The sequence below is a fragment of the Rhinoderma darwinii genome, chromosome 2 (genome assembly GCF_050947455.1).
Source record: "Rhinoderma darwinii isolate aRhiDar2 chromosome 2, aRhiDar2.hap1, whole genome shotgun sequence".
NCBI lineage: Eukaryota > Metazoa > Chordata > Amphibia > Anura > Rhinodermatidae > Rhinoderma > Rhinoderma darwinii.
The window spans coordinates 8,643,601-8,667,442 of NC_134688.1; the positions used below are offsets into that span (position 1 = coordinate 8,643,601).

The 23,842-nt window shown below is 35.5% G+C and overlaps 1 protein-coding gene across 3 annotated transcripts in view; it reads right to left on the bottom strand.

Annotated features, from left to right (window-relative positions):
- Positions 1-23,842, bottom strand: part of FCHSD2 (FCH and double SH3 domains 2) — a 162,406-nt gene that overhangs the window by 24,850 nt on the left and 113,714 nt on the right. For 2 of the 3 annotated variants that reach the window (XM_075851327.1, XM_075851326.1), the window contains 3 exons: positions 19,565-19,636; positions 13,194-13,310; positions 4,796-4,900 (listed from right to left, as the gene is read on the bottom strand). In XM_075851327.1, the coding sequence (XP_075707442.1) occupies positions 4,796-4,900; positions 13,194-13,310; positions 19,565-19,636 (294 nt within the window). The remainder of the gene's footprint in view (positions 1-4,795; positions 4,901-13,193; positions 13,311-19,564; positions 19,637-23,842) is intronic. The other variant, XM_075851328.1, reaches the window with a different exon arrangement.

Sequence of the window (23,842 nt, forward strand, 5' to 3'; positions counted from 1 at the left end):
GGGCAGTGTTATAGTAGTTATATTCTTGTATATAGGGGCAGTATTATAGTAGTTATATTCTTGTATATAGGGGCAGTATTATAGTAGTTATATTCTTGTATATAGGGGGCAGTATTATGGTATTTATATTCTTGTATATAGGGGCAATATTATAGTAGTTATATTCTTTTATATAGGGGCAGTATTATAGTAGTTATATTCTTGTATATAGGGGCAGTATTATAGTAGTTATATTCTTGTATATAGGGATCAGTATTATAGTAGTTATATTCTTGTATATAGGGGCAGTATTATAGTAGTTACATTCTTGTATATAGGAGCAGTATTATAGTAGTTATATTCTTGTATATAGGAGCAGTATTATAGTAGTTATATTCTTGTATATAGGGGCAGTATTATAGTAGTTATATTCTTGTATATAGGGGGCAGTATTATGGTATTTATATTCTTGTATATAGAGGGCAGTATTATAGTAGTTATATTCTTGTATATAAGGGCAGTATTATAGTAGTTATATTCTTGTATATAGGGGGCAGTATTATAGTAGTTATATTCTTGTATATAGGAGCAGTATTATAGTAGTTATATTCTTGTATATAGGAGCAGTATTATAGTAGTTATATTCTTGTATATAAGGGCAGTATTATAGTAGTTATATTCTTGTATATAGGGGGCAGTATTATAGTAGTTATATTCTTGTATATAGGGGGCAGTATTATAGTAGTTATATTCTTGTATATAGGGGGCAGTATTATAGTAGTTATATTCTTGTATATAGGGGGCAGTATTATAGTAGTTATAATCTTGTATATAGAGGGCAGTATTATAGTAGTTACATTCTTGTATATAGGGGTAGTATTATGGTAGTTATATTCTTGTATATAGGGGCAGTATTATAGTAGTTATATTCTTGTATATAGGAGCAGTATTATAGTAGTTATATTCTTGTATATAGGAGCAGTATTATAGTAGTTATATTCTTGTATATAGGGTGCAGTATTATAGTAGTTATATTCTTGTATATAGGGGTCAGTATTATAGTAGTTATATTCTTGTATATAGGGGCAGTATTATAGTAGTTATATTCTTGTATATAGGGGCAGTATTATAGTAGTTATATTCTTGTATATAGGAGCAGTATTATAGTAGTTATATTCTTGTATATAGGAGCAGTATTATAGTAGTTATATTCTTGTATATAGGAGGCAGTATTATAGTAGTAATATTCTTGTATGTAGGGGGCAGTATTATAGTAGTTATATTCTTGTATATAGGGGGCAGTATTATAGTAGTTATGTTCTTGTATATAGGTGGCAGTATTATAGTAGTTATATTCTTGTATATAGGGTGCAGTATTATAGTAGTTATATTCTTGTATATAGGGGTCAGTATTATAGTAGTTATATTCTTGTATATAGGGGCAGTATTATAGTAGTTATATTCTTGTATATAGGGGTCAGTATTATAGTAGTTATACTCTTGTATATAGGGGCAGTATTATAGTAGTTATATTCTTGTATATAGGGGCAGTATTATAGTAGTTATATTCTTGTATATAGGGGCAGTATTATAGTAGTTATATTCTTGTATATAGGGGCAGTATTATAGTAGTTATATTCTTGTATATAGGAGCAGTATTATAGTAGTTATATTCTTGTATATAGGAGCAGTATTATAGTAGTTATATTCTTGTATATAGGAGGCAGTATTATAGTAGTAATATTCTTGTATGTAGGGGGCAGTATTATAGTAGTTATGTTCTTGTATATAGGTGGCAGTATTATAGTAGTTATATTCTTGTATATAGGGTGCAGTATTATAGTAGTTATATTCTTGTATATAGGGGGCAGTATTATAGTAGTTATATTCTTGTATATAAAACCATGATAATGTGACAACGAGCATAAATCAGAAGAAATTACACTTGCCTTACTTCTCTTGGCAGCTCATACATTATCCAACAGGGGGCGACAATGAGAACAGGAAAAAGCTCCCTCCAAGGTAGAGAATATGAAATCTATGCTCTAGTCTGAGGCATGAGGGGAGAGACAATCAGTCTAAAAATATATTTTGCAAATTTAGTTTTTCTTTCCTCACTCTAAGGACCTTCTGAAAACATTTTTTTAAACTGCATTTCCTAGAATGCAATACATGGATCATTGTGTTTTATTTTTTTTATCCCCCAAATCCCAAATCTCCCCAAGAGGGAACCACAATGAACAGAGGCACTCAGTGCGTGACTACATCAGCCATTACCATCTAAGAAATCGCAATGTCACTCCTGGGGGAGCTGCGGCAGTCCTCAAATATCTCCCACGAGGACTGGAACAATATTAAGATTTAGTAATTAAAAACACTGCAGTATCCAGAAAGTGAGAGAACGGCAGAGTTCATAGCTCAATTAAGGTGAACACACTAGAGGAAAAAAATAATGGGGTATATATATCTAAAAATATTTTTTTTCTTTATTTTATCCTTTTTAAAACTTTTTATAATTTATTTACTTTACAGTTTAACCATTTTCTATATTTCTTAAATATATATTTTTTTCTGATGATTTGAGTCATTTCCTCTCATTTCATCCAGCAAAAACAAATAATTTTTTTTTTCTTTTAAAGAATTTAAATATTTAAAATAATTTAATTTGATAGAATTTAAATAAATCAAAATCATTTAATTAAAAAAACTAGATACATTTTTACTTTATTATGATATATTTTTTTTAAATTGTTTCTCTGAATCAACGGACTTTGAGTGCATTTATACGTTGCGATTCTGCCACACGTCCTAAAACCGCGCCGAAAAAAAGCATGCATTTTTACCGCGTGTAGTCACGATTTTTCAAATCGTGGTAAAAGCGCATGCATTTTTTAATGCAGTTTTCAGCCGCGTGGCAAAACCGCACCGTGTGAACACACCCTTAGGCTGTGTTCACACGCTTAACAAAAAAATGGCTGAAAATACGGAGCTGTTTTCAAGGGTAAAGAGGTCCCGATTTTCAGCCGTTGTTTAAGAATCTTGCGTTTTTTACAGCCGTTTTTTGGAGCGGTTTTTCTATTGAGTCAATGAAAAACGATTCCAAAAACGTATCAAAAAGTGACATGCACTTCCTTTTACGCGGCCGTCTTTAAAAACGGAACGCCGTTTTTCCTATTGAAATCAATGGGTAGATGTTTGGAGGCTTTCAACCCCCGCATTTTTAGCCATTTTCCGGTCGTTTATGGCCCGAAAATCTTCTGAAAATAGGTTGTGTGAACATACCCTTAGTCTTCATATGGGATAGATCTGATCGTTGCTAGGGGCCGCCAACAAGCCACTCTTATTTTGGCCAGGGTATTTAGATACAGGGATAGGGTAAGACTAATAGTTGCCCCTGGTGAAGGAAAGCCACGCGTTTCGCTGCTCTCGTCTGCGTGTCCTGCCTCCCTCGCAGCTGCTGAAGCTCGGCTCCGGGAATTAATATGTTTGTAACACGAGGTTGTAATTACTTCTATTTGTAACGGCGCTAATTAAAATTGAATTAAAGCAAAGTATAAGGAGACATATGTAAAGCCGGAGAGATTTTGGCAAAGCTTTTGCGCGCCTGTGACAAAGGGGTGAGAGAACTTACACAGCCAGAGCCATAAATAACAAAGCAACGCAGCAAAACCGCGACCCCTAATAAAACGTTTATGGCTCGCGTACGGAAAATGATATAATTACCACGTACAGCTCTCACTACAAAAAATTATTATATGGGATAATCGAAGAAGGCTCAGGGCGCCGGAGCACAGACAAAAACCGCCAGATGCGTTTTTATACGGTTTAAGGTGACTGGCGATTTATATGGTTTTAAAGGAGAAGGCGTTATAAGAGGCGCGCCGGATATCAGTCACATATACGGATGGAAATGTCTCTATAGGTTCTCGGCATAGGATATAGAACAAAGTAGCGATTATGGGGACAAATATGGACACATCCCGTAGATGAACCAGCGGTAACTGGCTGATAACAGATAATAATAGCTCGCAATGAAACACACAGTGATGAAAGAGATGATAGACTGTCTGTTTTCTGGCCCTTTAAGACCGATCTCAGCCCCATAATCAAAATTTTGACATCCCCTAGATGGCATTTCCAGATCATCATTACTAAAGATAAACTCTGCCATCTGATCAAGGGTTAACAACATCCCACAGATCAAACCTACATAAAACGCTGATTAACTTTGTACAGATTTCCTTTTCTTATCTAGTACGGATTTTAAGTTTGGTGAAAAATTTATTCTCCAATCACATCTAAAGCTGCACTCAAAATGTTGCTAATTTCCTGTTGCCAGAGAGGAGGTTATTGATAGAGCTCAGGAAAAGTTGACACAATTAGAGTTGTTTTTAAGGTTATAATGGGGGTGGAGCTAAACTGCTGTCGGATTCGAAGGGCAATCACGAGAATTTTGAAAGCAGCTCTGGATGTGAATGGAGAGATCAAATAATGTAAGATTGGCAAAGTGTTACTAAAAAGTTTTTTAAGTAGACTCAAAGTGTGAAATGTTGTTAACAGTGGAATATCTTTACCTCCATGTCACGGTGTGTGCGTTCTCAGCAGCGAGGAGGCGGCTTTGTCTTCATCGCTTATTAACAACCTCGAGCTGAACATTAATGACAGATTCTCACCTTTATCTTCCATTAAACATCGCTGCATTTATACATCAGCATCTCCGAACACAGCGCAAATTATGTGCAGATCTGTCCCCACAATAATGTGGACAATTACAGTGTACAAAAATAGCATAGAAAGTATATACATCACTGGTTACCTCCGCCTTCCGTATACTCTCCTTCACGTCCTCAATCTTCTGCTCCAGTTCCAAGCGGCCCTGCTCAGAAGCCGGAGTACTCTGACATTCCAGATCATCCAGTAACTGCGGGAGGAGGAGAAAATAATCAACTCTGCGATTGTAATGGTTATATGTTTCTCTATAGGGGGCGGTATTATAGTAGTTATATTCTTGTACATAGGGGGCAGTATTATAGCAGTTATATTCTTGTATATAGGGGGCAGTATTATAGTAGTTATATTCTTGTATATAGGGGCAGTATTATAGTAGTTATATTCTTGTATATAGGGGCGGTATTATAGTAGTTATATTCTTGTATATAGGAGCAGTATTATAGTAGTTATATTCTTGTATATAGGGGGCAGTATTATAGTAGTTATATTCTTGTATATAGGGGCGGTATTATAGTAGTTATATTCTTGTATATAGGAGGCAGTATTATAGTAGTTATATTCTTGTATATAGGGGGGCAGTATTATAGCAGTTATATTCTTGTATATAGGGGGCAGTATTATAGTAGTTATATTCTTGTATAAAGGGGCAGTATTATAGTAGTTATATTCTTGTATATAGGGGCAGTATTATAGTAGTTATATTGTTGTATATAGGGGCAGTATTATAGTAGTTATATTCTTGTATATAGGAGGCAGTATTATAGTAGTTATATTCTTGTACATAGGAGCAGTATTATAGTAGTTATATTCTTGTATATAGGGGCAGTATTATAGTAGTTATATTCTTGTATATAGGGGGCAGTATTATAGTAGTTATATTCTTGTATATAGGAGCAGTATTATAGTAGTTATATTCTTGTATATAGGAGAAGTATTATAGTAGTTATATTCTTGTATATAGGGGGCAGTATTATAGTAGTTATATTCTTGTATATAGGGGGCAGTATTATAGTAGTTATATTCTTGTATATAGGGGGCAGTATTATAGTAGTTATATTCTTGTATATAGGGGCGGTATTATAGTAGTTATATTCTTGTATATAGGGGGCAGTATTATAGTAGTTATATTCTTGTATATAGGGGCAGTATTATAGTAGTTATATTCTTGTATATAGGGGCAGTATTATAGTAGTTATATTCTTGTATATAGAGAGCAGTATTATAGTAGTTATATTCTTGTATATAGGGGCAGTATTATAGTAGTTATATTCTTGTATATGGAGGCAGTATTATAGTAGTTATATTCTTGTATATAAGGGCAGTATTATAGTAGTTATATTCTTGTATATAGGGGGCAGTATTATAGTAGTTATATTCTTGTATATAGGGGGCAGTATTATAGTAGTTATATTCTTGTATATAGGGGGCAGTATTATAGTAGTTATATTCTTGTATATAGGAGCAGTATTATAGTAGTTATATTCCTGTATATAGGGGCAGTATTATAGTAGATATATTCCTGTATATAGGGGCAGTATTATAGTAGTTATATTCTTGTATATAGGGGGCAGTATTATAGTAGTTATATTCTTGTATATAGGAACAGTATTACAGTAGTTATATTCTTGTATATAGGAGCAGTATTATAGTAGTTATATTCTTGTATATAGAGGCAGTATTATAGTAGTTATATTCTTGTATATAGGGGGCAGTATTATAGTAGTTATATTCTTGTATATAGGTGGCAGTATTATAGTAGTTATATTCTTGTATATAGGGGGCAGTATTATAGTAATTATATTCTTGTACATAGGGGGCAGTATTATAGCAGTTATATTCTTGTATATAGGGGGCAGTATTATAGTAGTTATATTCTTGTATATAGGGGCAGTATTATAGCAGTTATATTCTTGTATATAGGGGGCAGTATTATAGTAGTTATATTCTTGTATATAGGAGCAGTATTACAGTAGTTATATTCTTGTATATAGGGGGCAGTATTATAGTAGTTATATTCTTGTATATAGAGGCAGTATTATAGTAGTTATATTCTTGTATATAGCGGGCAGTATTATAGTAGTTATATTCTTGTATATAGGTGGCAGTATTATAGTAGTTATATTCTTGTATATAGGGGGCAGTATTATAGTAATTATATTCTTGTACATAGGGGGCAGTATTATAGCAGTTATATTCTTGTATATAGGGGGCAGTATTATAGTAGTTATATTCTTGTATAAAGGGGCAGTATTATAGTAGTTATATTCTTGTATATAGGGGCAGTATTATAGTAGTTATATTGTTGTATATAGGGGCAGTATTATAGTAGTTATATTCTTGTATATAGGAGGCAGTATTATAGTAGTTATATTCTTGTACATAGGAGCAGTATTATAGTAGTTATATTCTTGTATATAGGGGCAGTATTATAGTAGTTATATTCTTGTATATAGGGGGCAGTATTATAGTAGTTATATTCTTGTATATAGGAGCAGTATTATAGTAGTTATATTCTTGTATATAGGAGAAGTATTATAGTAGTTATATTCTTGTATATAGGGGGCAGTATTATAGTAGTTATATTCTTGTATATAGGGGGCAGTATTATAGTAGTTATATTCTTGTATATAGGGGGCAGTATTATAGTAGTTATATTCTTGTATATAGGGGGCAGTATTATAGTAGTTATATTCTTGTATATAGGGGCGGTATTATAGTAGTTATATTCTTGTATATAGGGGGCAGTATTATAGTAGTTATATTCTTGTATATAGGGGCAGTATTATAGTAGTTATATTCTTGTATATAGGGGCAGTATTATAGTAGTTATATTCTTGTATATAGAGAGCAGTATTATAGTAGTTATATTCTTGTATATAGTGGCAGTATTATAGTACTTATATTCTTGTATATAGGGGGCAGTATTATAGTAGTTATATTCTTGTATATAGGGGCAGTATTATAGTAGTTATATTCTTGTATATAGGGGCAGTATTATAGTAGTTATATTCTTGTATATAGGGAGCAGTATTATAGTAGTTATATTCTTGTATGTAGTGGCAGTATTATAGTAGTTATATTCTTGTATATAGGGGCAGTATTATAGTAGTTATATTCTTGTATATAGGAGCAGTATTATAGTAGTTATATTCTTGTATATAGGAGGCAGTATTATAGTAGTTATATTCTTGTATATAGGGGAGCAGTATTATAGTAGTTATATTCTTGTATATAGGGGCAGTATTATAGTAGTTATATTCTTGTATATAGGAGCAGTATTATAGTAGTTATATTCTTGTATATAGGAGCAGTATTATAGTAGTTATATTCCTGTATATAGGGGCAGTATTATAGTAGTTATATTCTTGTATATAGGAGCAGTATTATAGTAGTTATATTCTTGTATATAGGAGCAGTATTATAGTAGTTATATTCCTGTATATAGGGGCAGTATTATAGTAGTTATATTCTTGTATATAGGAGCAGTATTATAGTAGTTATATTCTTGTATATAGGAGCAGTATTATAGTAGTTATATTCTTGTATATAGGAGCAGTATTGTAGTAGTTATATTCTTGTATATAGGGGCAGTATTATAGTAGTTATATTCTTGTATATAGGGCAGCATTATAGTAGTTATATTCTTGTATATAGGAGGCAGTATTATAGTAGTTATATTCTTGTATATAGGAGCAGTATTATAGTAGTTATATTCTTGTATATAGGAGCAGTATTATAGTAGTTATATTCTTGTATATAGGGGGCAGTATTATAGTAGTTATATTCTTGTATATAGGAGCAGTATTATAGTAGTTATATTCTTGTATATAGGAGCAGTATTATAGTAGTTATATTCTTGTATATAGGAGCAGTATTGTAGTAGTTATATTCTTGTATATAGGGGGCAGTATTATAGTAGTTATATTCTTGTATATAGGAGGCAGTATTATAGTAGTTATATTCTTGTATATAGGAGCAGTATTATAGTAGTTATATTCTTGTATATAGGAGCAATATTATAGTTGTTATATTCTTGTATATAGGGGGCAGTATTATAGTAGTTATATTCTTGTATATAGGGGGCAGTATTATAGTAGTTATATTCTTGTATATAGGGGGCAGTATTATAGTAGTTATATTCTTGTATATAGGAGCAGTATTATAGTAGTTATATTCTTGTATATAGGGGCAGTATTACAGTAGTTATATTCTTGTATATAGGGGCAGTATTATAGTAGTTATATTCTTGTATATGGAGGCAGTATTATAGTAGTTATATTCTTGTATATAAGGGCAGTATTATAGTAGTTATATTCTTGTATATAGGGGGCAGTATTATAGTAGTTATATTCTTGTATATAGGGGGCAGTATTATAGTAGTTATATTCTTGTATATAGGGGGCAGTATTATAGTAGTTATATTCTTGTATATAGGAGCAGTATTATAGTAGTTATATTCCTGTATATAGGGGCAGTATTATAGTAGATATATTCCTGTATATAGGGGCAGTATTATAGTAGTTATATTCTTGTATATAGGGGGCAGTATTATAGTAGTTATATTCTTGTATATAGGAACAGTATTACAGTAGTTATATTCTTGTATATAGGAGCAGTATTATAGTAGTTATATTCTTGTATATAGAGGCAGTATTATAGTAGTTATATTCTTGTATATAGGGGGCAGTATTATAGTAGTTATATTCTTGTATATAGGTGGCAGTATTATAGTAGTTATATTCTTGTATATAGGGGGCAGTATTATAGTAATTATATTCTTGTACATAGGGGGCAGTATTATAGCAGTTATATTCTTGTATATAGGGGGCAGTATTATAGTAGTTATATTCTTGTATATAGGGGCAGTATTATAGCAGTTATATTCTTGTATATAGGGGGCAGTATTATAGTAGTTATATTCTTGTATATAGGAGCAGTATTACAGTAGTTATATTCTTGTATATAGGGGGCAGTATTATAGTAGTTATATTCTTGTATATAGAGGCAGTATTATAGTAGTTATATTCTTGTATATAGGGGGCAGTATTATAGTAGTTATATTCTTGTATATAGGGGGCAGTATTATAGTAATTATATTCTTGTACATAGGGGGCAGTATTATAGCAGTTATATTCTTGTATATAGGGGGCAGTATTATAGTAGTTATATTCTTGTATAAAGGGGCAGTATTATAGTAGTTATATTCTTGTATATAGGGGCAGTATTATAGTAGTTATATTGTTGTATATAGGGGCAGTATTATAGTAGTTATATTCTTGTATATAGGAGGCAGTATTATAGTAGTTATATTCTTGTACATAGGAGCAGTATTATAGTAGTTATATTCTTGTATATAGGGGCAGTATTATAGTAGTTATATTCTTGTATATAGGGGGCAGTATTATAGTAGTTATATTCTTGTATATAGGAGCAGTATTATAGTAGTTATATTCTTGTATATAGGAGAAGTATTATAGTAGTTATATTCTTGTATATAGGGGGCAGTATTATAGTAGTTATATTCTTGTATATAGGGGGCAGTATTATAGTAGTTATATTCTTGTATATAGGGGGCAGTATTATAGTAGTTATATTCTTGTATATAGGGGGCAGTATTATAGTAGTTATATTCTTGTATATAGGGGCGGTATTATAGTAGTTATATTCTTGTATATAGGGGGCAGTATTATAGTAGTTATATTCTTGTATATAGGGGCAGTATTATAGTAGTTATATTCTTGTATATAGGGGCAGTATTATAGTAGTTATATTCTTGTATATAGAGAGCAGTATTATAGTAGTTATATTCTTGTATATAGTGGCAGTATTATAGTACTTATATTCTTGTATATAGGGGGCAGTATTATAGTAGTTATATTCTTGTATATAGGGGCAGTATTATAGTAGTTATATTCTTGTATATAGGGGCAGTATTATAGTAGTTATATTCTTGTATATAGGGAGCAGTATTATAGTAGTTATATTCTTGTATGTAGTGGCAGTATTATAGTAGTTATATTCTTGTATATAGGGGCAGTATTATAGTAGTTATATTCTTGTATATAGGAGCAGTATTATAGTAGTTATATTCTTGTATATAGGAGGCAGTATTATAGTAGTTATATTCTTGTATATAGGGGAGCAGTATTATAGTAGTTATATTCTTGTATATAGGGGCAGTATTATAGTAGTTATATTCTTGTATATAGGAGCAGTATTATAGTAGTTATATTCTTGTATATAGGAGCAGTATTATAGTAGTTATATTCCTGTATATAGGGGCAGTATTATAGTAGTTATATTCTTGTATATAGGAGCAGTATTATAGTAGTTATATTCTTGTATATAGGAGCAGTATTATAGTAGTTATATTCCTGTATATAGGGGCAGTATTATAGTAGTTATATTCTTGTATATAGGAGCAGTATTATAGTAGTTATATTCTTGTATATAGGAGCAGTATTATAGTAGTTATATTCTTGTATATAGGAGCAGTATTGTAGTAGTTATATTCTTGTATATAGGGGCAGTATTATAGTAGTTATATTCTTGTATATAGGGCAGTATTATAGTAGTTATATTCTTGTATATAGGAGGCAGTATTATAGTAGTTATATTCTTGTATATAGGAGCAGTATTATAGTAGTTATATTCTTGTATATAGGAGCAGTATTATAGTAGTTATATTCTTGTATATAGGGGGCAGTATTATAGTAGTTATATTCTTGTATATAGGAGCAGTATTATAGTAGTTATATTCTTGTATATAGGAGCAGTATTATAGTAGTTATATTCTTGTATATAGGAGCAGTATTGTAGTAGTTATATTCTTGTATATAGGGGGCAGTATTATAGTAGTTATATTCTTGTATATAGGAGGCAGTATTATAGTAGTTATATTCTTGTATATAGGAGCAGTATTATAGTAGTTATATTCTTGTATATAGGAGCAATATTATAGTTGTTATATTCTTGTATATAGGGGGCAGTATTATAGTAGTTATATTCTTGTATATAGGGGGCAGTATTATAGTAGTTATATTCTTGTATATAGGGGGCAGTATTATAGTAGTTATATTCTTGTATATAGGAGCAGTATTATAGTAGTTATATTCTTGTATATAGGGGCAGTATTACAGTAGTTATATTCTTGTATATAGGGGCAGTATTATAAGGGTTATAGTCTTGTATATAGGAACAGTATTATAGTAGTTATATTCCTGTATATAGGGGGCAGTATTATAGTAGTTATATTCTAGTACATAGGGGGCAGTATTATTTTCTAGTACATTATCAATATCCAGCTGATTCTTTTTTTTTTTTTCAGGACAATGCCAAAATTAATTTAAAAAGTGACAAAACATTTTAGCAAGTCTGTCGCCTCTTGGCAGTTTATACAAAGTAAATTACTCGGCAGGGGCAGCACTGAGCTCAGAATATGAGATCTTTGCACCCTCCTGAGGCATGATGGGAGGTATATTTCTATAGTGTGTGTATGTAGGAGATTTGCTGCATGTTGCTGGATCGGTAAACGGGTATATGACAGGTGTCAGTAGATCAGGGTGGAGTGATATTTATTGCTTTGCACGTGAATCGGGGAACCATCTGCTCGTTTCTGTAATGGTGGATTTACAGCCCTGTAAAAAGCAAAAACGTTCATTCCATCTACAGTAAAGCGAGGACTGCGGCAGCCACGGGCCTGTGGTCTCGCTGAATTCTCCCGTGTCTTGTAAATTCCAGGTCCCGACTGGGACGGCGGAGAACGTAAACCGCTTAGTGCTGAATCACAGCAGAGGACTATTTACTGACAGCATCAAGAGTCTCCCATTATTTCTCCATTTTCAGCAATGATATTGACCCCGTCTGCTCATTGGATCGACTGGCCGTAAAAAAAAAAAAAAAAAAAAAAAAAGACTACCCCAAAAAATTTCAATCCTACTGTTCTAATGACACAAGAATGAAAAGAGAGGAGGGGGTCAATGGCAGAAACCAAAATGGAGCCCTTTGTGGTCACTCCAGCTTGTTTGCCGCACTCTGCCCAATCCCCTTTCTATTCCTTTGTAGAGATAAGGGTGGCATTACTCTCAGGTCAGAGACTTATTGCGGTCAACACTGCTATGGGGGACCCTGCACCGTGTAATGTCACAGGGGTAGGGGGACCGGAACATTGCAATGTCAAGGGTGGTGGGTGACCATGCACCCTACAAAGTCAAATGGGGGAAAAGGGGTACTATTACGCACCCTGCAATGTCACATGGGGAAATTCGGCACCCCGGCCGTCATCGTTATTGGGGCACCGCAAAGTCACGGATATCGGGGCACTGTGGCCGGCACGGCTGCCGCAGCCAATCGAAGCTGAGCTGCACCCATTTCCAGTGTGATGCCTTGGAATTGATCTCATTCCATGCGTCACACAATATCATAGGACCGTAAAATCATTGCAACCAGGGAGACCCCAGTGCATCACCCGCCACTATACCTACACGCTGACTGTGGATGATGTTCTTGTGCTCCCGTGCCACCCGTGTCGCCCACTTCCGCGCTTCTTTGTTCAGGCTGTGCTCCTCCGTGGTGCCCGTCTCAGACTCCAGCTGCCGGCTCTGCAGAATAAAATGAACGCGTGAGAAGATGCTTAAAGGCTTCAAGGTGGAGTATTTACATATACACAAGTACCGGGCGAGCGAATGAGCCGTGATTTACTGGAGCAGCGACATGCAACCGACACAACGTGCAGCCAGCAAGCAAAACACACAACACAATACAACAAAGAGGACTTTACAATCTGATATATATAGAGTTTGTGAGGGGGGGGGACACGTGATGTCTCACACTCCCACCCATCAACACTCCCTTATTACGAGCTCTGTAATTGGACAGGTTATCACCCTCTCAAAGTAAAAATGTTCCTATTCACTGAAAGCAAGCAGATAACTTGAAAATGGTGAGGAATGGATACACAAAACATATTGGAAAATAGCAGAACTTTTCTCTATACAATGATTAAGCTTCATTTATATAAAAGCCAGAATATCCCTTTAAGTCACAAATTCAGCTCTGCTACATTTGTATATACACACATATGGGGGGTTCACCACGTAATTTCTCTACCTGAAGCGCGCACACATAGATGCCACGAACACTGACGTAAAGTGAATTGCTGCAATCTGTCTGACGTCACAGACGGACCTCATCGTGTCGGCATGGTGACGTCACATATCCCACCATCGGGACGAACCGTTGATTTTTAGGGCGAAAAAAAAAACGGAGCCTAGCAAATTCACAGCCACAGTGCATGCTGGGAAAGTAGGCGAGTGATGTTAACCCAGACGCGTAGAAGTACATGACCCTGTGGTAGCTGCAATGGTCGCCATATCGATTGTCACCCGGCTTTCCAAGGAGCGGAACAACATCTTAAAAGGAGAGGCTGAATGGGATTTTATTTTAGTATTTTTTTAATGCAATCAGTAGAGAAATTCCCCTCCCCCGCTCTCTCCTCGGAGAAAATCTCAAGGCTGAAAAGCCTGGAAAAGGGCAAAATCAATTAAAAAAATCTCCCTGCAGCCCCGCACCTCTGCGGAGATGACTTACGTTACTTTTATTGGCACCTTCCCTGAAATCTTGGCACGAGGACGCGGCCCGTTTCTTGCCAGAGACTGCAAACCGCTGATCTAACAATTTTTTCAGGTTTCTCACAGCCCATAAAGGGTCAGAAAACAGCAGAAAGTGGAGCCGCTTAATATAGGGAACGAGTGGCGACAAATCCTGGGACAAACTCAGCGAGACCACCGACGGCGAGACCCAATGGAGCGCAATCAAGACAGACGCAGGAGCCGACAGCTAAGGTGTTTAAAGGGAACCGGTCAACAGGACGGGCACCTGTACTTTATATACAGTTTGGGAGGCAGTTTAGGGGGTGCATCGGTGCCCCCTCTATTGTATAATGAAAACACCTGCAACTTTCTAATAGACTTTGCGTTTCGATTTCCGACCATTTTCAAGATCTCTGCTTGCGATCAGTGATTGGGAACACTTATTGTTAACATCCAGAGGCTGCAAACCAAAAGCTGGGTTATGTTACAATTGTATCCTGTAGGACTCCAGGCTGTATCAGTGCAGGTAAAATGTAACAAAGTATCAGTCTGGAGTCCAGGCTGCTCAGAGAGGGTTATCTAGACTGGATACAAATGTAACAAACCCTCAGCTATAGAAGTATTAGGTCTGCACAGGTTTGAACATATTGCCGACCATGCATGGTACATATACGTCATAGGGGGAAGGGGCTTGACGGAAATAAAAAATTTCTGAGTCTCGTGGTGACACAAAACAAATATTTTGTATTAACCCACATAATAAAGTTCTCATGACGTTTTTACAGCGAACGCCGTGAAACAAAACTCGCACACAATCGTGGAATCACAGTTTTTTTTTCCATTCCACCCTACAAAATAATTTTTCAAGGATTCTCTGTACATTATATGGTACAATAAGTGATGCCATTAAAACGACAACTCGTCCCGCAAAATAAAAGCCCTCGGACGGATACGTAAATAATAAACTAAAAAGGGAAAAACTGAAAATTGAAGTATCATTAAAAGGATTTGCCTCCGGATAGAGAAAGGATTGTTTCCATTAATTGGAAGCAAGCAGAGATCTTGAAAATGGAGCTGCTCCACAGAATGGATACAGGAAGCTGTAAACGGCGCCATGTCTTGCTCGTGGTCTCAGTATTCACATTCGGGGATGGCTATTCATGCAATGCCCCAATAATTCCCGTAGGATCGCCAAATCCCGTCATCTCCATTGTCCTTGAAGTGACTTTCCCCCCAGATGACACCCCAGCTTTTCCTTCATCAGGATGCAGATATTCCAGAGTAAACAGGAAAGGGATCATGTGCGAGCAGGAGGTGATGCATCAGCGTTTCGCCACTCGTCCGCCATCTCCATAGAGAGGAAGACGAGGCCGTGCACCGGCCGGGGAGAGAACAGCTGACACAGACAATGGAAATCCTCCCGGATGTGCCCGGACCATAAAACCTTCCGCAACTGGACGCAAAGGCGAAAAAAAACCAACAAATATCATCTAAAGGATCTGCACACGAAAGGAAAATTCCTACAAAATACAAACCTCGAGTCGTCTCCTTCTGTCAAGTTATTAAAAATGTTATTCAGCCGTTTCTTCGTTTTATCGGATTCTTAGAAAGCTGGGTGAAATCCAATATGGCTGCTATTACAGCTTCCATCGGGATGCTTAGGACCAGTTCACACAGAGTTTTACGGCACGGATTTTGACGGGGAGACCACGTCGGAATCGGTAACAAAAAATGGCTGAAATCGGCCCCCATTGATTTCAATGGGAAGCACAGGCGGTTTTTTTTTCCGGGCGGCTTTTAGTTGCTGGCAGGAAAAAAAAAAAAGCGTCATGTCCTTTGTTGCTGCGGTTTCCACCTTTAAATTACCTATTGAAATCAATTGGAGGAAGAAAAAACCTGCGGGCTCGTTTGAGCATTTTTCACTGCGATTTTTGACCGCGGTACTTGCATTCCCTTCAATGGCCATGGGCAAAAAAACGCGAGAAAAAAAAACAAAAACGCAGGCGGTTCAAAATCTGCCTCCGAATTCCTGAAGGAATTCGGAGGCAGATTTTTTCAGCCTTCAAAAAAACTCAGTGTGAACAGGGCCTTACTGCTCACCCAGCTTTTCCAGCTCCCTGATTTGCAAACCTGCCTTTCCATGCAGCTATAAGATAAGAGAGAAAGATGGCAGCACAAATAGGCAAGTGCCACTCAGGAGCCTGGGAAAGCTGGGTGGAAACTGCAGCATGAAATGAAACGGCGGCCATATTGGTGGACACTCCGATTCCTCAAAAATGGTTGAAAATGTTTTATATTTATTTGTTTATAATATTGGGACAGAGAGGACGGCAGCTGTGAGCGGCTCTCTTCGGAGGACCCAGCACGTCCTTGCATTAGACGGACTAGAAATACAGATTTAGGCGGCACTTTGGGGTCAGGTCTCCTTTAAATATCTCAACACACGGTAAAATCGCGCAGAAGACGCCAGTAATAAGACGTAAGCAGAAGACAAGATCAGCGCGATACTCAGAGGAAGAGGGAAACGTTAATAATCTGGCGAGATGACGCCGCCCGACACCTCCACCTGAGAGAATTCACAGCCAGTCTACGACGCATCAGACTCCGCCGCTCGCGCTAAACGTGTAACTATTCCTGGTTATTTAACCCCTTCCCCCTGCTGGCATTCTGGGCCCTAATGTCCAAGCCATTTTTTACATTTTTCCATTGTCACATTCGAAGAGCTGTAACTTTTTTATTTTTGCGTCGGCATAGCTGTATAAGGTCTTGTTTTTTGCGCGACGACTTGCAGTTTTTATTGGTACCATTTGAGAGTAGATGCGACTTTTTGATCACTTTTTATCACATTTTTTTTAAGTCAGGATTAACAGAAAACAGCAATTTTTCCATTGTTTTTTATTTTATTTTTTACGGCGTTCACAGTGCGGGTTAAATAATGTAACAGCTTTATAGTCGGGGTCGTTACGGACGCGGCGATACCAAATATGTGTAACTTTTCTGCTTTATTGTAGTTTTTTTTAATAGTAAAGCATTTTGTAAGGGGAAAAGCTGAGTTTTTCATTTTTTTTTTTCACTTTTTTTTTTTTATTAACTTTATTAAACTTTTTTTTCTTTTTTACTAGTCCCACTAGGGGACTTCCCTATCCTCCGATCGCTATTATAATACACTGCAATACTTTTGTATTGCAGTGTATTACTGCCTGTCCGTTTAAAACGGACAGGCATCTGCTAGGTCATGCCTGCGGCATGATCTAGCAGGCATTCGCTGCAGGCAGACCTGGGGGTCTTTATTAGACCCCCGGCTGCCATAGAAGACACAGACACTCGGCGATTTTATCGCCGGGTGTCAGTGAGATGAGAGGGAGCTCCCTCCCTCTCTGCAAAACCATTCAGATGCGGTGCTCGCTATTGTGCACCGCATCTGAAGGGTTAAACAGGTGAGATCGATACTAATATCGATCTCACCCGGCAGAGCAGGGACGCCCCCAGCCCTCAGCTGCTTCTGGCAGCTGAGAGCAGGGAGATTTCACGGCTCCCTGCTCTGTTTACTTTATTCTACAGCAGCGACGTAGTTTGGCGGCGCTCTAGAATAAAGCCCACTAATGACCGCCGTAAAAAGACGTATCGGCGGTCATTAAGGGGTTAAAGGTTACAAGAGTAAATATAATTACACGAAGACGGTGGAGCGAAGAACGTTCGAGAACACCTGATATTTATAGAACGCTGACAGATCCCGCAGCGCCATTCTCTGTCCCCCGTGAGTGAAAAGCTACACGATCAGCAGCTATGGCTCCTACATAGTCAGCCATACGCATAAGATATTAAAAGGCCGATCAATCATCCGTGGGATCGATCGAGCACCAGAGAAGACTAAACTAGCCGATCAGGGAGAGATCACACAGTCTTGTCTTGTCCGGGTCTATAGGGTCCTGGGCAGGTGAAAGGCTCTCTTTAAGAGGAGCAGTTGTAGGACATCATCCTAGAACCTACAGAAAAACACAATGTTGTCACCACATTGCGTCACCGCTTGCAACTTTTTCCTTTATAGGGTAACATTGAGGTTCGTCGAGGTCCTCCTACAATTATACCGAGTCTTGCTGGCCACACCACATTGCAATACAGTCCTAGCCTCACCGCATACACGCTAGGGCTATAGGAAGATCAATAACATCGTTGTCCAGTTTAGAAAACCCCATTTCCATACATCCTATTAGTGAATTCTGGGGTAATAGAGGGGGGGGGGGTCCTCTGTTCAGGATCCTCATCTCTTGGTCAGAGTGGAGAGCGGCTACATAGAGCATCTCTCTCTCTCTCTCTGGAGGACCCGTCCTGTATTACACAGACAACACATTGATATGAATGGACACTGTGTAATACTGCATTTCTCCTGTGGTGGCGCTGTAGGGAAACTGAACACGTGCTGCCAGGTTTCCTCACAGATGATCGCTGGGGGTTTCAGCACGGCGACACTATGTGATCAGCTTATTGTCAATGGATCTTGCAAGCATGGATTGTCCGGTGTGGAGAACCTTTTTAACAATTAAGTTTATGGTAAGACACTGGGGATAAAAACAAATTATGCAAAAACATACAAACTCCACGCAGATGTTGCCCCTGGTTGGATTTGAACACGGATTTAAAAGTAACACTAATATATTCTTATTTTTTTTTTCTCTTTAAACATCAGAGGGCTCTGGATGAACAGACATCGGCCCAATGAATATTGTAAACTGCTGTAGAGTAAGAGCAAGTTATTCATGGTGTCGATGGTGCCAATGGAAGCACGAAGAGAAAGCTTGTGCATCTGCCTGAAATTACCCGCTGAAACGGCAGAAAAACCCAATTTATTAAGGTTAGGAAGAACACGCAACGTCCCGATCCTTTACAGCCCAGAAGTACAATGCCCCCTGATATGGTGGATGGGCCAACCCAATCCAACAAGCGGGTGCTGGCAGCGATTCTGCGGGTGGGACTGCCGACGTGGACACTAATATGTAGCCCGAGAGTTACAATGGAATGGAAGGAAAGCTGCTCAGATACAATGTATCTAAATGCAGGAGGTTTCTGAAGGTTCAGCGGCGGAAACCAGGGATTATATCAGAGTCTGGGTCACAGTGGAAATGTGAAAACTTTATATTGAAAAAGATATATTTATGGAAATGTCACCAAAAATGATTCAAATGTCAAATCATAGAAATACGAAATCATGATGAAAAGTCAAATGATCAATAGAAAGCGAGAGGCACAGGAAGAGCGGGTAATACCTTGCCCAGAGAAACCCTCATAGCACTGACAGGAGAAGGTTCAATGTCCACCAGAGGAACAGCACTAAAGCTCTGAGCGAGGAGGCGAAACAGAGACAGACACACGGCAGCGGGTTAGAACATCAAGACAGAGGACACGTAATCCAGGTCACCAACACAAACCGGGGAAAACCTACCAGCATTCTATTCTAATACATAGAGGGCAGTATTATAGTAGTTATATTCTTGTATATAGGGGCAGTATTATAGTAGTTATATTCTTGTATATAGGAGCAGTATTATAGTAGTTATATTCTTGTATATAGGGGCATTATTATAGTAGTTATATTCTTGAATATAGGGGCAGTATTATAGTAGTTATATTCTTGTATATAGGAGCAGTATTATAGTAGTTATATTCTTGTATATAGGAGCAGTATTATAGTAGTTATATTCTTGTATATAGGAGCAGTATTATAGTAGTTATATTCTTGTATATAGGGGGCAGTATTATAGTAGTTATATTCTTGTATATAGGAGCAGTATTATAGTAGTTATACTCTTGTATATAGGGGGCAGTATTATAGTAGTTATATTCTTGTATATAGGGGGCAGTATTATAGTAGTTATATTCTTGTATATAGGGGCAGTATTATAGTAGTTATATTCTTGTATATAGGAGCAGTATTATAGTAGTTATATTCTTGTATATAGGAGCAGTATTATAGTAGTTACATTCTTGTATATAGGGAGCAGTATTATAGTAGTTATATTCTTGTATATAGGGGCAGTGTTATAGTAGTTATATTCTTGTATATAGGGGGTAGTATTATAGTAGTTATATTCTTGTATATAGGGGCAGTATTATAGTAGTTATAGTCTTGTATATAGGGTCAGTATTATAGTAGTTATATTCTTGTATATAGGGAGCAGTATTATAGTAGTTATATTCTTGTATATAGGGGCAGTATTATAGTAGTTATATTCTTGTATATAGGAGGCAGTATTATAGTAGTTATATTCTTGTATATAGGAGGCAGTATTATAGTAGTTATATTCTTGCATATAGGGAGCAGTATTATAGTAGTTATATTCTTGTATATAGGGGGCAGTATTATAGTAGTTATATTCTTGTATATAGGAGCAGTATTATAGTAGTTATATTCTTGTATATAGAGGCAGTATTATAGTAGTTATATTCTTGTATATAGGAGCAGTATTATAGTAGTTGTATTCTTGTATATAGGGAGCAGTATTATAGTAGTTATATTCTTGTATATAGAGGGCAGTATTATAGTAGTTATATTCTTGTATATAGGGGCAGTATTATAGTAGTTATATCCTTGTATATAGGGAGCAGTAGTATAGTAGTTATATTCTTGTATATAGAAGTATTATGGTAGTTATATTCTTGTATATAGGGGCAGTATTATAGTAGATATATTCTTGTACATAGGGGCAGTATTATAGTAATTATATTCTGGTATATAGGGGGCAGTATTATAGTAGTTATATTCTTGTATATAGGGGGCAGTATTATAGTAGTTATATCCTTGTATATAGGGAGCAGTATTATAGTAGTTATATTCTTGTATATAGGGGCAGTATTATAGTAGTTATATTCTTGTATATAGGGGCAGTATTATAGTAGTTATATTCTTGTATATAGGGAGCAGTATTATAGTAGTTATATTCTTGTATATAGGGAGCAGTATTATAGTAGTTATATTCTTGTATATAGGGGCAGTATTATAGTAGTTATATTCTTGTATATAGGAGGCAGTATTATAGTAGTTATATTCTTGTATATAGGAGGCAGTATTATAGTAGTTATATTCTTGCATATAGGGAGCAGTATTATAGTAGTTATATTCTTGTATATAGGGGGCAGTATTATAGTAGTTATATTCTTGTATATAGGAGCAGTATTATAGTAGTTATATTCTTGTATATAGGGAGCAGTATTATAGTAGTTATATTCTTGTATATAGGAGCAGTATTATAGTAGTTATATTCTTGTATATAGGAGCAGTATTATAGTAGTTATATTCTTGTATATAGGAGGCAGTATCATAGTAGTTATATTCTTGTATATAGTGGCAGTATTATAGTAGTTATATTCTTGTATATAGGGGCAGTATTATAGTAGTTATATTCTTGTATATAGGGGGCAGTATTATAGTAGTTATATTCTTGTATATAGGGGCAGTATTATAGTAGTTATATTCTTGTATATAGGTGCAGTATATAGTAGTTATATTCTTGTATATAGGGGCAGTATTATAGTAGTTGTATTCTTGTATATAGGGAGCAGTATTATAGTAGTTATATTCTTGTATATAGAGGGCAGTATTATAGTAGTTATATTCTTGTATATAGGGGCAGTATTATAGTAGTTATATCCTTGTATATAGGGAGCAGTAGTATAGTAGTTATATTCTTGTATATAGAAGTATTATGGTAGTTATATTCTTGTATATAGGGGCAGTATTATAGTAATTATATTCTGGTATATAGGGGGCAGTATTATAGTAGTTATATCCTTGTATATAGGGAGCAGTATTATAGTAGTTATATTCTTGTATATAGGGGCAGTATTATAGTAGTTATATTCTTGTATATAGGGGCAGTATTATAGTAGTTATATTCTTGTATATAGGGAGCAGTATTATAGTAGTTATATTCTTGTATATAGGGAGCAGTATTATAGTAGTTATATTCTTGTATATAGGTGCAGTATTATAGTAGTTATATTCTTGTATATAGGGTCAGTATTATAGTAGTTATATTCTTGTATATAGGGGGCAGTATTATAGTAGTTATATTCTTGTATATAGGGGCAGTATTATAGTAGTTATATTCTTGTATATAGGAGCAGTATTATAGTAGTTATATTTTTGTATACGGGGGCAGTATTATAGTAGTTATATTCTTGTATACAGGAGCAGTATTATAGTAGTTATATTCTTGTATATAGGGGCAGTAATATAGTAGTTATATTCTTGTATATAGGGGCAGTAATATAGTAGTTATATTCTTGTATATAGGGGGCAGTATTATAGTAGTTATATTCTTGTATATAGGGGGCAGTATTATAGTAGTTATATTCTTGTATATAGGGGCAGTATTATAGTAGTTATAGTCTTGTATATAGGGGCAGTATTATAGTAGTTATATTCTTGTATATAGGAGCAGTATTATAGTAGTTATATTCTTGTATATAGGGTGCAGTATTATAGTAGTTATATTCTTGCATATAGGAGGCAGTATTATAGTAGTTATATTCTTGTATATAGGGGCAGTATTATAATCGTTATATTCTTGTATATAGGGGCAGTATTATAGTAGTTATATTCTTGTATATAGGGGCAGTATTATAGTAGTTATATTCTTGTATATAGGGGGCAGTATTATAGTAGTTATATTCTTGTATATAGAGGCAGTATTATAGTAGTTATATTCTTGTATATAGGGGGCAGTATTATAGTAGTTCTATTCTTGTATATAGGAGCAGTATTATAGTAGTTATATTCTTGTATATAGAGGCAGTATTATAGTAGTTATATTCTTGTATATAGGAGCAGTATTATAGTAGTTATATTCTTGTATATAGGGGCAGTATTATAGTAGTTGTATTCTTGTATATAGGGAGCAGTATTATAGTAGTTATATTCTTGTATATAGAGGGCAGTATTATAGTAGTTATATTCTTGTATATAGAGGCAGTATTATAGTAGTTATATCCTTGTATGTAGGGAGCAGTAGTATAGTAGTTATATTCTTGTATATAGAAGTATTATGGTAGTTATATTCTTGTATATAGGGGCAGTATTATAGTAATTATATTCTGGTATATAGGGGGCAGTATTATAGTAGTTATATTCTTGTATATAGGGGGCAGTATTATAGTAGTTATATCCTTGTATATAGGGAGCAGTATTATAGTAGTTATATTCTTGTATATAGGGGCAGTATTATAGTAGTTATATTCTTGTATATAGGGGCAGTATTATAGTAGTTATATCCTTGTATATAGGGAGCAGTATTATAGTAGTTATATTCTTGTATATAGGGGCAGTATTATAGTAGTTATATTCTTGTATATAGGGGCAGTATTATAGTAGTTATATTCTTGTATATAGGAGCAGTATTATAGTAGTTATATTTTTGTATATGGGGGCAGTATTATAGTAGTTATATTCTTGTATATAGGGGCAGTATTATAGTAGTTATATTCTTGTATATAGGAGCAGTATTATAGTAGTTATATTTTTGTATATGGGGGCAGTATTATAGTAG